Raw genomic sequence first — 14,633 nt, 5'->3', positions numbered from 1 at the left:
CAGTGTGAGCACCTTGTCCGTCTTCTCCTGAGTCCAGCAACACTGTCCACACGCTCCTCGGGCAGCTCACAGAGAAGCCTCACCAGCTTCTCCCATGGAGAGTATTTCTATAGCTTATTCTCAGAAACCATCAACGGCGAACTCTTGAGAGATCTCGACCTTGCTGTATCGGAGCTCATGAGATCATCAGCGCATAATCCCAAAATGGTAAGTATTTTCTTTTAATGCTCATAAAAGAGTTACCATATTTCTGAAGTATGTTCTCACACCAAGGTATCTTTTTAAAACATTATAAGTTCTTGCTTATGTTTGAAAACCAACACCTATGCACAAAAAACACATTATTTTTCCTTTTCCTTATAGCCCCAGATCTCTAGGCTTAATATAAGGTTTGACCTTACAGAAAATTGACTTCTGCTCAGGTGTCAAGTTGGCACTTTCCACCCTGAACTGTGGCCCAGAGCTGTTCTTGCAACTGCAAACTGAACCTATACATTGCCGGACCTTTCTGTCGTTAGAGTGCTTCTGGTCCTAAAGCCAGCTCATCATTTCCTGTCTGATCTTGCTCTGGCCTTCTTTGTCCCCTCATGTTGTCTCTTTTGAGATCTCCAGTTAATACATGTTTGATTTGGGTTCCTAAACTTAGGGGATTTTGAAAATATAACGTGTCTGTAGATGGTCAAAAATGATACACTGTTGGTATATGAGCATTATATTTCTTACAAATTAAACTTTTTTAACCAAAGAATGCTTGTCAGTAGCTGAGAATTCCTTTCTTCTTCTTTTTTTTTTTTTTTTGTAGTAGTAGATTGCATCAGGACTTGGTAGTTTTTGAAGTTACAAATGGACTTATAGTAGAAATATACTCTTAGGACATTGACATTTTGAGTTTTCAAGCTATTCAGATTTCTGATGAAAATGATGGATAAAGTCCTATGTTCCTTTTCTACGTTCCTCTAAAATTATAGAATAGAGTTGCAACAACCCAACACCAGTAGCATAGCGTTAAAGGATATAGACAAAAGCCTCCCAGAATGAAAAGCAATGAAGAAAAAGGACAGGTATGGCAGACTCTAGCCGCAGCAGGAGGCTGGGGCAGCCCACAGCCCGCATGCTGAGCAGGGTTTGGTAGAGAAGCTGAAGAGAGGCCCTGGAACAAGGTCAGTCTCTCAGTGCATGGGCCAGTGTTCCCCACTCCACATGGAAACTGGAGGAGTTAACTAGGCTAAAGCCTACGTAGATTCTAGGCCTATGGATTATTGTCAGCCAGTTGGATGGATTATTGTCAGCCTCCTCCTGGATTATTGTCCAGGCCAATGGACTACTGTCAGCCTCCTGCAGGATATCAAAACACTGTGATAGGCCCAAGAGAAATCCTTACTAACTAGGTGCGCTGATAGCCTGTAGCCCTTCCTCTCTGCATGGCACCTCTAAATCAGTTCTTTTTGTCTTTTTGCCAGTCCTGGGACTTGGACTCAGGGCCTGAGCACTATCCCTGGCTTCTTTTCACACAATGCTAGCTAGCACTCTACCACTTGAGCCACAGCACCACTTTTGGCCTTTTCTATATATGTGGTGCTGAGGAATTGAACCCAGGGCCTCATGTATGTGAGGCAAACACTCTACCACCAGGCCATATTCCCAGCCCCCAGGTCTTTTTAGTAATTGTTATTATAAAGGTTATGTACAGAGAGGTTACAGTTACATAATTTAGGTAAGGAATACATTTTACCCCTTCCCTCACTCTCTCCCGAATCAGTTCTTATATTTGAACCAACAGCCAGCTGGAGGAGAGGGCTACCAAAAATAATATCAGGATAAAAAGCAAGGAAAGGCAGGGACTCTTCATCAAGACAGTATATTCATGAAATAAGAATTGCTGCTAAAAAAGAACATTTCTAGAATCGAACATAAGCATCAGAAATTAAAAGTGAAATGGATTTATAAGATAAACTTGAGGAACTCTAACAGTGACTAGTGTGAAAAGACAAACCAACATAGGAGAGAAATGGTGATCTACCATAGTTCCATAGAGCTGAGCAGCAAGATAGAAGCTCCAGAGGAAAGAGGCTGAGAAAGGCTTCCCGTGATAGCTCGGGAGTACTGAAGTAATGAAAGCCCTACATTCCCGATGGAAAAGGTCTGTGGAGAAAACTCAACATGGAGCTCACTCCCTAAGGATTAAGAACCCCGGGGTTTCACTATGAAACACCAGTCACATGGAAAGTGGTAGGAATAGTGAATGTTAATGTAAGCAAGCTTAGGGTGTCACTGTTGTGAGGGGGTGGTGTGGTATGGGTGCATGTGCTGTGAAGGTGGCCACAAAAAGGAGCTCTGCTCTCTTGTAGGCAGAATCCGTCAAGAATGTCCCTGAGAGCCCAGGAGTGGCACGGTGGGCATGCTGACATAAACCGGGCCACACTCTCCTTCCTGTGGCTGAATTGCATGTGTTAGAGTGCGCTTTTTAAATCCCAAGTTTTAAAATAGAGAAACAGAAGAAGAAGCATACTCACTTTCCAAGGATAGCTTTGAAACTAAAGTCAGCTTTGTATCTATCTTAATATTAAGATTTTTTTTTTCTTCAAACACTACCAATGTATTTCAGGTGAGTGCTATTTTAAATGGCATGCTGGATCAGAGCTTCAGGGATCGAGCCATTCAGAAACACCAGGGCCTGAAGCTTGCAACTGCAATTCTACACAACTGGAGAAAGTGTGATTCATGGTGGGCCAGGGATTCTGCGCCAGAAAGCAAAATGGCAGTGCTGACATTACTGGCAAAAATTTTACAGGTATTTTGAGAAGCCTAAAAAAGGCAATCATGGTCAGGGTTTTTGTTTGCTTATTGTCTTTTTTCTTTCCACTTTCAATTCTTTTTATTGGAAGACTAGGGTACAAGTTATAGATGTGTATATATCCATGTTTGCTAACAATTCTGTCACAACTATTATTAAATTTTAAAATTATACTTCACAATAATAGGCTACTAATTTCCCATAACTACTTTCCTTTCTAGCATTCCTACTAATTAGAAACATTAACTCTGACTTGAATTAAAATATTTTTATTGTTATAAAGGTGATATGCAGAGGGGTTTTGTAAGTCAGGTAATAAGTATAAAATTTTTTTTGAACAGTGTCACTTATTCCCTTCTTTTCTCCCAGATTTTTACCTCCTGATCCCCCTTTCCCATAAGATGTAGGGTTCATTGTCAACCTAGTGTCTAGTGAGTACCACTGCTGTATTTGTTCACCCTTTGTCCCCTCCATTTCTGTGCCTCTCTCTCCCCAAGATGGGTAAGTGAACAGACAAGAGAAAGAGAAAGGAAAATAGAAGCAACAAAGCAGAGAGCCCCTCTTGTTTCCGTTTCTTGGAGCTCATTTTGATAAATCCTGTCTTACATGGTCAGAGGCACAGAAGCGTTGCACTTTTGTGTTCCTCCCCTCAGGGGCTGACGGGGCTTGGGAAACAAGGCCTCAACATGGAGCTCAGAGGCCTCGAAATCGCAGTTAGCCTGCCTCAGCTTCCTTACAGTGTGTGGGCCTCCGTGACAGGCATGTTTATTGCCTTTTCTTTCCTTTATGTTGGTACTGTTCCTTGAACTCAGGGCCTAGGCAGTGCCCCATCGCTTTTGCTTAAGGCTGGCATTCTACCGCTTGAGCCAGAGCTCTACTTCTGACTTATTGCTGCTTAATTGGAGCTAAGCTTCCCATGGACTTTCCTGCCCCGGCTGGCTTTTGAGATCCTCAGATCTCAGGCTCCTCATTTAGGTTCACAGGTGTGAGCCACTGGAGCCCTGGCTTACGCTTAGGCTTTGAAGTTTGAAATTTGTGTCTTCCAAAGTGCTGGAAGGTGCCTTTGAAGTTGCTGAAAGCCCTGTCCCTCCCCTCTTCCTAAAACTATTTCAGCAAGTCTGACAGTTTAGCATCTTCATTTTCACGCATTTGTTCTCACTCACCTCCCACTCTCCAGTGGAGCCTGTTTTCTTTCCTTCCCTGCTCACCTGCCACTGATCAGCAGGTACCATTGAGCTTCTTTATGCTGTTTTTATTGCCATGTATTTCAAAATTGCTCTTTCTTTTTTCCATTCCCTTCCTCTTCTTCTCATAAGTAGTCCTTTCAGTTAAATTCATGTTCTACAAATGTCCATAATAATGTTTACAGGCATATAGACAAATAGGTATCAACAAATAGATATATATTTAAACTAATACATATAAGTAAAAACATGACATCTGGCTTTTTAAAGCTCATTGGTTTTGATAAAGAATATATTTGGAGGAGATGATTTCTAATTACCATACATTTTTAAGTTCTCATTTTTATACTTACCTATCATGATCATTTTATCCTTTCTATTGCATCTTTACATGTACTAGTATTTGTATTAGTAATTAATATTGAATATGAAAGTATTTTAGAACAAGATTTTAGAAAATATTCAAAGGCTTAGAACAAATGCACAATTTATTCCTAAATTGTAAACACTGAATAGAGGCCTACTACAAAAAGAGTGTTATGTTTTTATTTGTCCTCTAGATTGATTCGTCTGTGTCTTTTAATACAAATCACAGCTCCTTTCCTGAAGTCTTTACAACATACACAAGTATACTTTCTGATTCGAAATTGGATCTACACTTAAAGGTAAACAATGTTAAACTACTCTTTTCCAGAGTACATTCTCATTTACTTTTACATTTTTATGTTACTGTTTGGTCATGTTTTTTGTGTGTGGAATTTTTTTTTTTGCCAGTCCTGGGTCTTAAACTCTGGGCCCTGAGCACTGTCCTTGGCTTCTTTTTGCTCAAGGCTAGCACTCTGCCACTTGAGCCACAGCGCCGCTTCTGGCATTTTCTGTGTATACAGACAGTACTAAAGAGTTGAACCCAGGACTTCATGCATGCTAGGCAAGCAACTCTACCACTAAGCCGCATCCCCAACCCTGTGTGTGGAAATTTTTAAATATGCAAAGATAGGATTGCACAGAAACTGTCGCCACCCCACCCAGGTGGCATCTATCTGGTTAACGTGGCCGTGAGTACAAGCATGAACTTAGCATTCTTAGAATAACTTACATTTATCTTTGCATACACGTGATTTAAATTGCTTTTGGATTTGCTATACTAATTATAAGCTATTATTCAATCCTGTTTCTATTGTAAGTAATACAAAATCGCTTGGTAAGCTTTTTCAACCAATAATTTTTGTAAATATTATAATTATAATATTAATTTAAATTTTCTAAGTTGAGATTTTAGTAAATGTCCCCCCCCTTTTTTTTTTTTACTTGATAGGAGGGATAATTTTTTGTAACTTTCTGTTTGCTTGATTGATGAAATTTTCCATTTTACTGTATGAGAATGTCTTGGAATTTATTTGCCATTCAAGAAGACCAGAATCAACACCTTGTTCTTCTTAAGCTCAGTATGAATATCTGAATGAATATTATCTTTCCTCACAGAATATGTGCCATCCATTTCTAATAAGGGTTTTATTTGTAGAGCAAAAAATATATATGTATACAGAGTTAGTGTATAGTGTCCTATGTCTCTGTGATTATTTTCCTAAGTCGGTCCATTGACCTCTAGCGTCAAAGCTGAGACACACAGTTGCATTAAGGTTGTTTTTTTACTTTTAACCTGGTTTTTATTTTTACTTTTAATTATTTATAAGTAGTTGTACAAAGAGATTTTAATTTGACCTGTCAGTTTATGAGTGCAATGGATCTTGATCAGGGTCACCCTTTTATTATTCTCGGTTTTTAGTATAATGTAGAATGTGTGATGAAGTCATTTAATGCTTTCTTTACAGTCTTCAGAATATAGTAATTTTATTTATTCCACATGATCTGTAAGCCACAATTACTGATTTCCCTTGTTTTCTTTGCTCACAGAGTCAAGCTATAATTCTTCTTCCATTCTTCACCAACACGACTGGCAGCAGTCTGGAAGAACTGAAGCATATTCTCGAGCAGCTCATCGTTTCCAGCTTCCCTATGAAGTCGACTGAATTTCCCCCAGGAACTCTGAAGTACAACAATTATGTGGACTGCATGAAAAAGGTTAGTTTTTAGATGTATCAAAGTTAAAATATAGATAGACTTTTGCTGTATTTCTTAAAACTTAAAGTTTCTTTTAAAGTATATTTTTCACTGGTACACAGAAACAAAAATTATATGCATTGTATATTATATATCATACAATTATATATTATATCATACACACATATATTACTATATGTCATACATATATATCATGTATATTGTATATATACCATATATTATGCAATTATTATATACCATACATTTATATATCATACAATGTTTAGATACTTGCATATATTGTATAGTATTTTAATCAAGCTAAATATATCTATTTCTTTAAATAGTTACGACTACTTCTTGGTGAAAACTTTGAAAATCCTTTCTTGTAGGTCTTATAGATGTACAATAAGTCTGTATTATCTAGTTACCTTACTGTGCAGTAGAGCCCCAGACCTCTTCCGCCCGTCTATCCAGTTGTAACTTAGTACTCATCGACCGACCTCCCCCATCCCCGTGCTCCCCAGCTTCTGGTAACCAGTTCTCTGAACTTACAGTGAGATGGACTGTTTAACGTGCTACTACGTACGAGTGACATCGTGTCGTTCTTGTCTCTGTGCCTGCCTTACTTTACTTTCCAGAATGATCTCCAACTTCATCCTTGTCACCATAGATGATAAAATAAGGCTAAAGAGGAGTTCATTATGTATGTATTCATGTATCAGCTGATAGACACTTAGGTTATTTCAGTTTCTTACCTGTTATGAGTAGTTCTTTGACATATGATTTCATTTCCTTTTTCATGTACTTGTTGGGCATTTGTATATTTTGTGTGTGTGTGTACGTGTGCACGTGCTGGTACTGGCTTTTGAACTCAGGGCCTGAGTGCTGTTCCTTAGCTTTCTCTCTCAGGCTGATACTCTATTACTTGAGCCACAGCTCCACTTCCAGCTTCTTTCTGGATAATTAGAGATAAGAGTTTCAGACTTCCCTGCCAGGACTGGCATTAAACTGTGTTCCTTAGATCCCAGCTTCCTGAGAATTTTTTTTGCCAGTCCTGGGGCTTGAACTCAGGGCCTGATCGCTGTTCCTGGCTTCTTTATGCTTCAAGGCTTCCTTTTGCTTAAGGCCAGCACTCTACCACTTGAGCCACAGTGCCACTTCTGGCCTTTTCTATATATGTGGTGCTGAGGAATCGAACCCAGGGCTTCATGTATGCGAGGTAAGCACTCTACCACTAGGCCATATTCCCAGCCCCTAGAACAGTTTAAAACCAAACTGCTGTGGGCATGGTCTAGTATAGAGCGCTGTCTTACCAAGTGCAAGGCCTTTTGAAACCCCAGTCCTGCCAAAAAATAAAAGAAAGCCAACTAAAAACAAAATCGACCAAAAATTTTATAATTGATATGCTTTTTAATTTTTCAGTTTTTAGATGCACTGGAATTATCTCGAAGTCCGATATTGTTACAATTGATGACAGAAATTCTTTGTCGGGAACAGCAACATGTCATGGAAGAATTATTTCAAACCACTTTCAAAAATATTGCCAGGAGGTAAGTGTATAGTTTGGAATCCCAGATGTCAGAGGGGACACAGGTTAGATCTGGGGAGGATTACCTTGTCTCTTCCAAGGAAAGTTGAGCGGCAGTTGTAGCAAACCCTTGGTATTGTTTCTTTGTTATTTTTCTCTAAAACAAATTTTCATTATGAAACTTTTCAAACATTCTTAAAGATAAATGTGAGTATAAATGAGACTCGAAATGGGAAAAAAGTTAACATTTTTAATTTTTTTTTTATTTTTTGCTAGTCCTGGGGCTTGGACTCAGGGCCTGAGCACTGTTCCTGAGCTTCTTTTGCTCAAGGCTAGCACTCTACCACTTAAACTACAGCACCATTTCTGGCTTTTTTTAAATTTATGTGGTATGAGGAATTGAACCCAGGGCTTTATGCATGCTAGGCAAGCACTCTACCACTAAGCCACATTCCCAGTCCCCCAAATTAGCATTTTTCCGGCTTTGTTCCCCTCATTTTTTTTCCTGTGGTTGTTGAGTTTTAAAACATGTCTGGCTGGGCTGGGGATATGGCCTAGTGGCAAGAGTGCTTGCCCCTTACACATGAGGCCCTGGGTTCAATTCCCCAGCACCACATATATAGAAAATGGCCAGAAGTGGCGCTGTGACTCAAGTGGCAGAGTGCTAGCCTTGAGCAAAAAGAAGCCAGGGACAGTGCTCAGGCCCTGAGTCCAAGCCCTAGGACTGGCCAAAAAAAAACAAAACATGTCTGGTGCCTTGTTATTTCACCTCAAATTTTTTTCTCCATCTCTTTTAATAATGCTGTTTCCTGTCCAGGCATAGTGGCTCAGGCCTGTCATCCCTGCTTCTTGGAGATAGGATCCCAGTTTGAAGACATCCCAGACAAAAAGATGTCACAGGACCCTTTCTCAATGAGCAAGCCTAGGGTAGTGGTGCACACCTGTGTTCTTAGCTATACAGGAGGCAGAGATAGGAGGACTGAGATCTGAAGTCTGTCCTAGCAAAAGCATAAGACCCTATATAAAAATAACTAAAAGCATAAAAGGCTAGTGGTGTGGCTCAATAGTAGTTTCAGAGGTCAAACCTAGTAATGCCAAAAACAAAAATACAAAAAATAATATTTTCTACTGAGGAACTTTTAGCTTCAAAGCCAGAAATATAGCACAAGAAAAATAGACCAATATCCCTCACGAGTCTACATTTGCAAAACTCTAGAAATACATTAACAAGCCATATCCAGTATATGTAAAAAAAGATTATGTGCTAAGCCAGGGGGCTGTGGTTCATGCCAGTAATCCTGTCTACTCAGGATGCTGAAATCTGAGGATCGTGGGTAAAAGGCAGTTTGGGCAGGAAACTCCATGAGATTCTCACCTCTAATTATCAGCAAACAGTCAAAATGAAAAAGCTATGGACAGAGCCTCGGCTCTGAGTTGAAGCCATTGTACGCACATACACACAATTGGTATTTATCCTAGGGATGCACAGCTGCTTTAGCTAGAACTCAGTGTTTTAGAGCATATTGGCTGAATAAAGAACTAGGGGTGGGAGATAGGACTCACGTGGCAGATGGAGTGGTTGCCTAGCAAACACAGTGCCTTGAGTTCATACCCCAGTACCACTTACAAAAAAGGAAGAAAATGAAGTATATTTTAATAAATCCTTTAAAAATTTTAATTGTTATCATAAAGGCAATGTACAGAGGGGGTTGTAGTTGTATGGGTCAGGTAAGGAGTACATTTCTTTCTGGACAGTGTCACCCCTTCCCTCATTCTCTCCCAGGTTTCCCCTCCTACCCCCACCTACAAGTTGTATAGTTCATTTGCAACACAGTGTCCAGTGAGTCCCATTGCTACGTTTTCATGTTAAACAAAACCTAATACTCATTGATGACAAAGCCAACAGGTTGTTGTTTTTTTATTACATAGTAAAGAAAGATTTCAGAGCGAAAATGAATGTTTTCCTTCTGTAGTTGAGGACCAGGCTGAAAGTCCCATGCTGAATTATATGGGTATGGGCAACCAGGCCTGGAAATACTCTTAATTTATAGATTTATTGACAGAAATCTTAGAGTTAGTTGGTCATTTGAATGTTTTATTTTCTCAGGTGAGGCAGGGCTAGGTGAAAGAGTAGATTTCAGAGTAGACAATCGCAATGATTTTTGTTGTTGTTTATCTTTGGTGGCAGTGGGGTTTGAATTCAGATTCTTGCACTTACTAGGCAGTTGCTCTGCTGCTAAGTTATGCCTCCTGCGGAATGATGTTCTTTAGTAGGGAGAGACTAGTTGAGTTTCAAATCCTTGAAATGTGATTGTCTCTAGGCTTGGAACTCTTCAAAAGCTTTTCCAAATGTTCTTTAAGCAAGAATAGATTTGAGAATAATGGAAAAGATCATTCTTCCTAACGCTTAACTTTTTTTTCTGCAAGAAAACTTGGAGCTTTATTAAGTAAGCAAGTAGACAGACAAATGGAAGGGTAGGGGCCTACACCAACATGGTGTGAGTGCTCTCGAAGAGAGAGAGAGAGAGAGAGAGAGAGAGAGAGAGAGAGAGAGAGAGAGAGACTGCGACCCTAATGCTTAACTTTTTAAAAAATAGATTTTTTTGCTGGGTGCGGGTGGCTCATGCATGTAATCCTGTCTACTCAGGAGGCTGAGGTCTGAGGATCATGGTTTGAAGCCAGCCCAGGCTTACGTAGTAGAGTGCTAGCCTTGAGCAAAAGAAGCTCAGAAACAGTGCCCAGACCCTGAGTTCAAGTCCCAGGACCAGGGATAGGGGTAGGGAATAGATTTCTGGGAATTAATGAAACAACATAATGCACTTGTACTTCTTGGGTTTCTTATATATTTAACTCTAATATCTATTTAGATAACAGCTACTTATTTTTTCAATTCATATATAAGTACGCATTTCTAAAATATTTGTTTACTGGATCTTACACAAAAAATTGAGAAGCAATAAACTGGAAGTTGTTTTTTTTGTTTTCTGGTTGTAGTGGGATTTGAATTCAGGTCTTATACTTGTTAGACAGACTGACTCTCTACCACTTGAGCTAAAATATTTATTCAAAGCACGAATGACCATATTATTATATCTGTTTCTTAGGAGTTCTGGTGTCATGCAATTAGGCCTTCTGGAAAGTGTGTATAGAATGTTCCGGAAGGATGACCTACTTTCAAATGTCATGCGCCAAGCATTTGTAGATCGTTGTCTCCTTACCCTGTTGTGGCACTGCAGTCTGGACACCCTGAGAGAATTCTTTAGTAAAATTGTTGTGGATGCCATTGATGTGTTGAATTCCAGGTTTACAAAGGTATTCTATGTTATATTAAACTGTAATGAGAATGTGGGGTCATTAGAGACTGCTGTGTGCTCATCAAGGAGTGTTCCCTCTGAGCTAGCAATCTGCACTTCACTCGGTTCACTGTGCCTGCTCTATCATTTGCTAGTGTGATGCCTTAGAATCTCAAAAATGGATTTGCTCACAGTTCTGGGCCAGAAATTCAAAGTGAGTTCCACTGGGTCACTTAGAGTTTTGGTAGGCCACACTTCTTGGGGAGGCCGTTTCGGAAGAGCCTTTGCTTGTCTCTTACAGCCTCAAATGGCTTTGGCATTCTTGAGCCTGTGCCGATGTCACTTCAGTCTCTGCCTTCTTGTTACCTTAGCTTTTCCTGTCTGTCTCATCTCCCTCCTATTCTCTCCCAAGTTTGCATGTGGCTTCGTTTAGGGCCCATCCAAACCATCCACAGTTAACCTCCTCATCTATGAGTCTTTAACTTAAAACAGGTCCCAGAGTGGTTTTTTTTTTGGTGTTTTTTTTTTATTAGTATACAAGGAAGTTAACATCACAGAGTCCAGGAACGAGGACATCTTTTGGATAGTTTTATGGAGACATCATTGATTCTCACGAGTTACTTTTAGAGATAACATAGATTTCAGAAGGCACATAAAGTAAACTTCAAAGCAGTTGGGAAGTTGAAATTGCAGTATGCTAGATTTTTTGCTGATTCTAAACATGCCTTCTATAAGACTGTGTAAATATTGTATATCCTAGGTTCACTGTTTAGACATTGTGTGATATTTTGTGTTTTACCTCAGTCTTATATCCGTAATGGAAATAACAGGGCAATCTCTTACTGAAGTCATTTAGCATGTTTGTTAAGCTAATTTTCTGTGTAAGGGGCATTAAGTATTAAATTTGATATTTTGAACAAGGTATTTTTCATATTTGATAAAACCAAAGATAATTACTTGTTGCTTTTTCTAAGCTAAATGAATTTACATTTGACACTCAAATCACCAAGAAGATGGGCTATTATAAGATAATAGATGTGATGTATTCTCGTCTTCCAAAAGATGATGTTCACTCTAAGGAATCTATAATTAATCAAGCTTTCCATGGCTCCAGTACTACAGAAGGAAGTGAACTTACAAAGAAACTTATTAAGTAAGAATTTTCTCAATTTTGGATCCTGTTTGATGTATTCGTATTTTGTTGCATATGCTTTTGTGTGAGTATATAGTACAAATGAAAGTTCCACTTAAATGTTTACCTTTTCGTTTTCACAGCATAAAAACAAAAACCCTACAAATTATTTAGATCAGCTTTTGTGTGTTATTGGATAGCAGATGTTTTATGCTATACTCATCTTTTGTAAAGAATGAATTTCAATCTATTACTGGGAAAAATAGAACAAAACCTTAGAATACTCTGTAGAAAAATTGTAGAGCATTTGGTATGTTAAAGGATCTGGTTTGTTTTTTTAAGTTTTGTTAGCTGGGCTTCCGTCCCTCCTCCTTACATCCTGATCTCTGTATTTGTACCTATTTCACTTGACACATAGTTGTGTTGAGATCCACATATATGGCCTGTGCTGAGAAATGGTGACACCTGTTTATAGTCTTTATTCTGGGGAGGGGGAGGGGGGACTGGGCGGGACAGTCCCAGGGTTGAACTGAGGGCCTGGGTGCTTTTCCAGAGCTTTTGAACTGGAGGGTATCTCTGCACCACTTGAGCCACAGCTTTATAGCCAACCTTTTTGCTGCTTAATTGGAGACAAGAGTCTCACAAACTTCCCTGTCAGGACTGGCTTCAGTTGTGATCCCGGGTAGCTGGGATTACAGGTGTGAACCACTGATTCTCAGCTCATCTTTATTTCCTTCCTTCCTTCCTTCCTTCCTTCCTTCCTTCCTTCCTTCCTTCCTTCCTTCCTTCCTTCCTTCCTTCTTTCCTTCCTTCCTTCCCCTTCCTTCCTCCCTCCCTCCCTCCCTTCCTCCTCCCTCCCTCCCTTCCTTTCTTCCTTCCTTTCTTTTTTCTTTTATCCTTTCTTCCTCTCTCTCTCTTTCTTCCTCTCTCTCTCATCCTTTCATCCTGTCTTTCGTCCTTTTTTTTTTTTTGCAGGGCTGAGGACCGAACTCGGGGCCTTCCAATCTTTATCTTCTTAATGCCCATTGCTGTGTCTAGGCATTAAAAGCCAAACTGATGCTAAAAGACTGAAATGAGTTAAATTTTGTTTTCTGGTGTTGTTAGGCTCCAACTTCGACTTCCAAGTTGAGTGAATTCATTAATGAATTCAACAAATTTAAATTTTGTTGTAAAGGTGATGTACAGAGGGGTTACAGTTACATGTCCGGTAATGAGTACATTTCTTTTTGAATAGTGTTCCCTTCCCTCATTTTCCCCCACTGAATACCTGAATCTGCTTTTCAGGTTGTGCCATGATGCATTTACAGAGAACATGGCAGGAGAGAGCCAGTTGCTGGAGAGGAGAAGGCTTTACCATTGTGCTGCGTACAACTGCGCCATTTCTGTTATCTGCTGTGTCTTCAATGAATTGAAATTTTACCACGGTTTTCTGTTCACTGAAAAACCAGAAAAGGTAGCCTCTCCGTAGGTTTTCACTGCGGTTGCCATTGCCAGATTTTAAAAGTTAGATTTTATCAATTAATTTTATATCATAACTTCTGCCTTCTGATGAAGTTTATAAAAACTTTAAAGTTTTTAGCTTTGGATAGATGCATTTTAAATATGAAGTGCTTTTCAGTGATCTGATATGAAAAATAACTCTGTAATATGATTGGTAATAAGGATCTCTGGGGTCTGGGAATATGGCCTAGTGGTAGAGAGAGCTCCTACACATGAAGCTCTTGGTTCGATTCCCCAGCACCACATATATGGAAAATAGCCAGAAGGGGCGCTGTGGCTCAGGTGGCGGAGTGCTGGCCTTGAGCGGGAAGAAGCCAGGGACGGTGCTCAGGCCCTGAGTCCAAGGCCCAGGACTGGCCAAAAAAATAATAATAATAAGGATCTCTGCCAGTTTACACATTTATGTGTGATTATTTTTTGATTTCTAGAACTTGCTTATTTTTGAAAATCTGTTGGACTTGAAGCGCTGCTATACATTTCCTATTGAAGTTGAGGTGAGTGAAATTATTAATTTTGTTTTTAAGTTAAAAAGCTTACCAACTATTCATAGGGGACATATAGAATGAACGACTTTAACTAGTAAAGTTTGCTTCCAAGTACACAAAAATGGGCACTTTTATTGAGGTATCATCCTAAGCAACTGCAGTGCAATTATCCAGAAATTCTGTTTCCTATGGATAGGACTTGTGGCTGTGTGGCCCTGCCTGTCTGACCTGACAGGATGATGGAGAAGTAATGGGAATATCTGGAGAGTTGTCCAGCACATAGGATAGGCGATGAGGCATTAGCCTAGCTCACCTTGGGTGCCAGCCATAGCATTTGACTAGAAGGGGGTGGCTCCTGCCTTTAGGTCTCATGTGACATGGGAAGATGGGTATTACACCAGCCTCACACAGTGTGGACTGGATCTTCCCTGCCCAGCTGTTGGCTTCAGCCGTCTCAGTTCTTCTTCAGTGGATGTGAATTACTGCTGCTGCCCTTTGGGAGCAAGAATAAGGTTATTTTTTACAAGGTATTTGTTGAAAGCCCCCCTAAAGTCAAATAGTACCTACTTATGTAAGGATATAAATACTTGTAGTATGTTATTTATACACTAAAAGGTAGATGTAACATATAGCAAGGATATGATGCATATATC

General features: G+C 39.6%; 1 protein-coding gene across 1 annotated transcript in view; it reads left to right on the top strand.

Annotated features, from left to right (window-relative positions):
- The window catches only part of Prkdc (protein kinase, DNA-activated, catalytic subunit), a 126,199-nt gene that overhangs the window by 54,273 nt on the left and 57,293 nt on the right, over positions 1-14,633 (top strand). The window contains exons 36-44 of the mRNA XM_048367451.1: positions 4-207; positions 2,606-2,791; positions 4,539-4,643; positions 5,893-6,060; positions 7,465-7,592; positions 10,675-10,882; positions 11,838-12,016; positions 13,280-13,448; positions 13,924-13,989. Coding sequence (XP_048223408.1) covers positions 4-207; positions 2,606-2,791; positions 4,539-4,643; positions 5,893-6,060; positions 7,465-7,592; positions 10,675-10,882; positions 11,838-12,016; positions 13,280-13,448; positions 13,924-13,989 — 1,413 coding nt within the window. The remainder of the gene's footprint in view (positions 1-3; positions 208-2,605; positions 2,792-4,538; positions 4,644-5,892; positions 6,061-7,464; positions 7,593-10,674; positions 10,883-11,837; positions 12,017-13,279; positions 13,449-13,923; positions 13,990-14,633) is intronic.

The sequence above is a fragment of the Perognathus longimembris genome, chromosome 18 (genome assembly GCF_023159225.1).
Source record: "Perognathus longimembris pacificus isolate PPM17 chromosome 18, ASM2315922v1, whole genome shotgun sequence".
NCBI lineage: Eukaryota > Metazoa > Chordata > Mammalia > Rodentia > Heteromyidae > Perognathus > Perognathus longimembris.
Note: the sequence above shows the minus strand (reverse complement) of the source record. Positions and strands in the feature narration are given on the sequence as shown.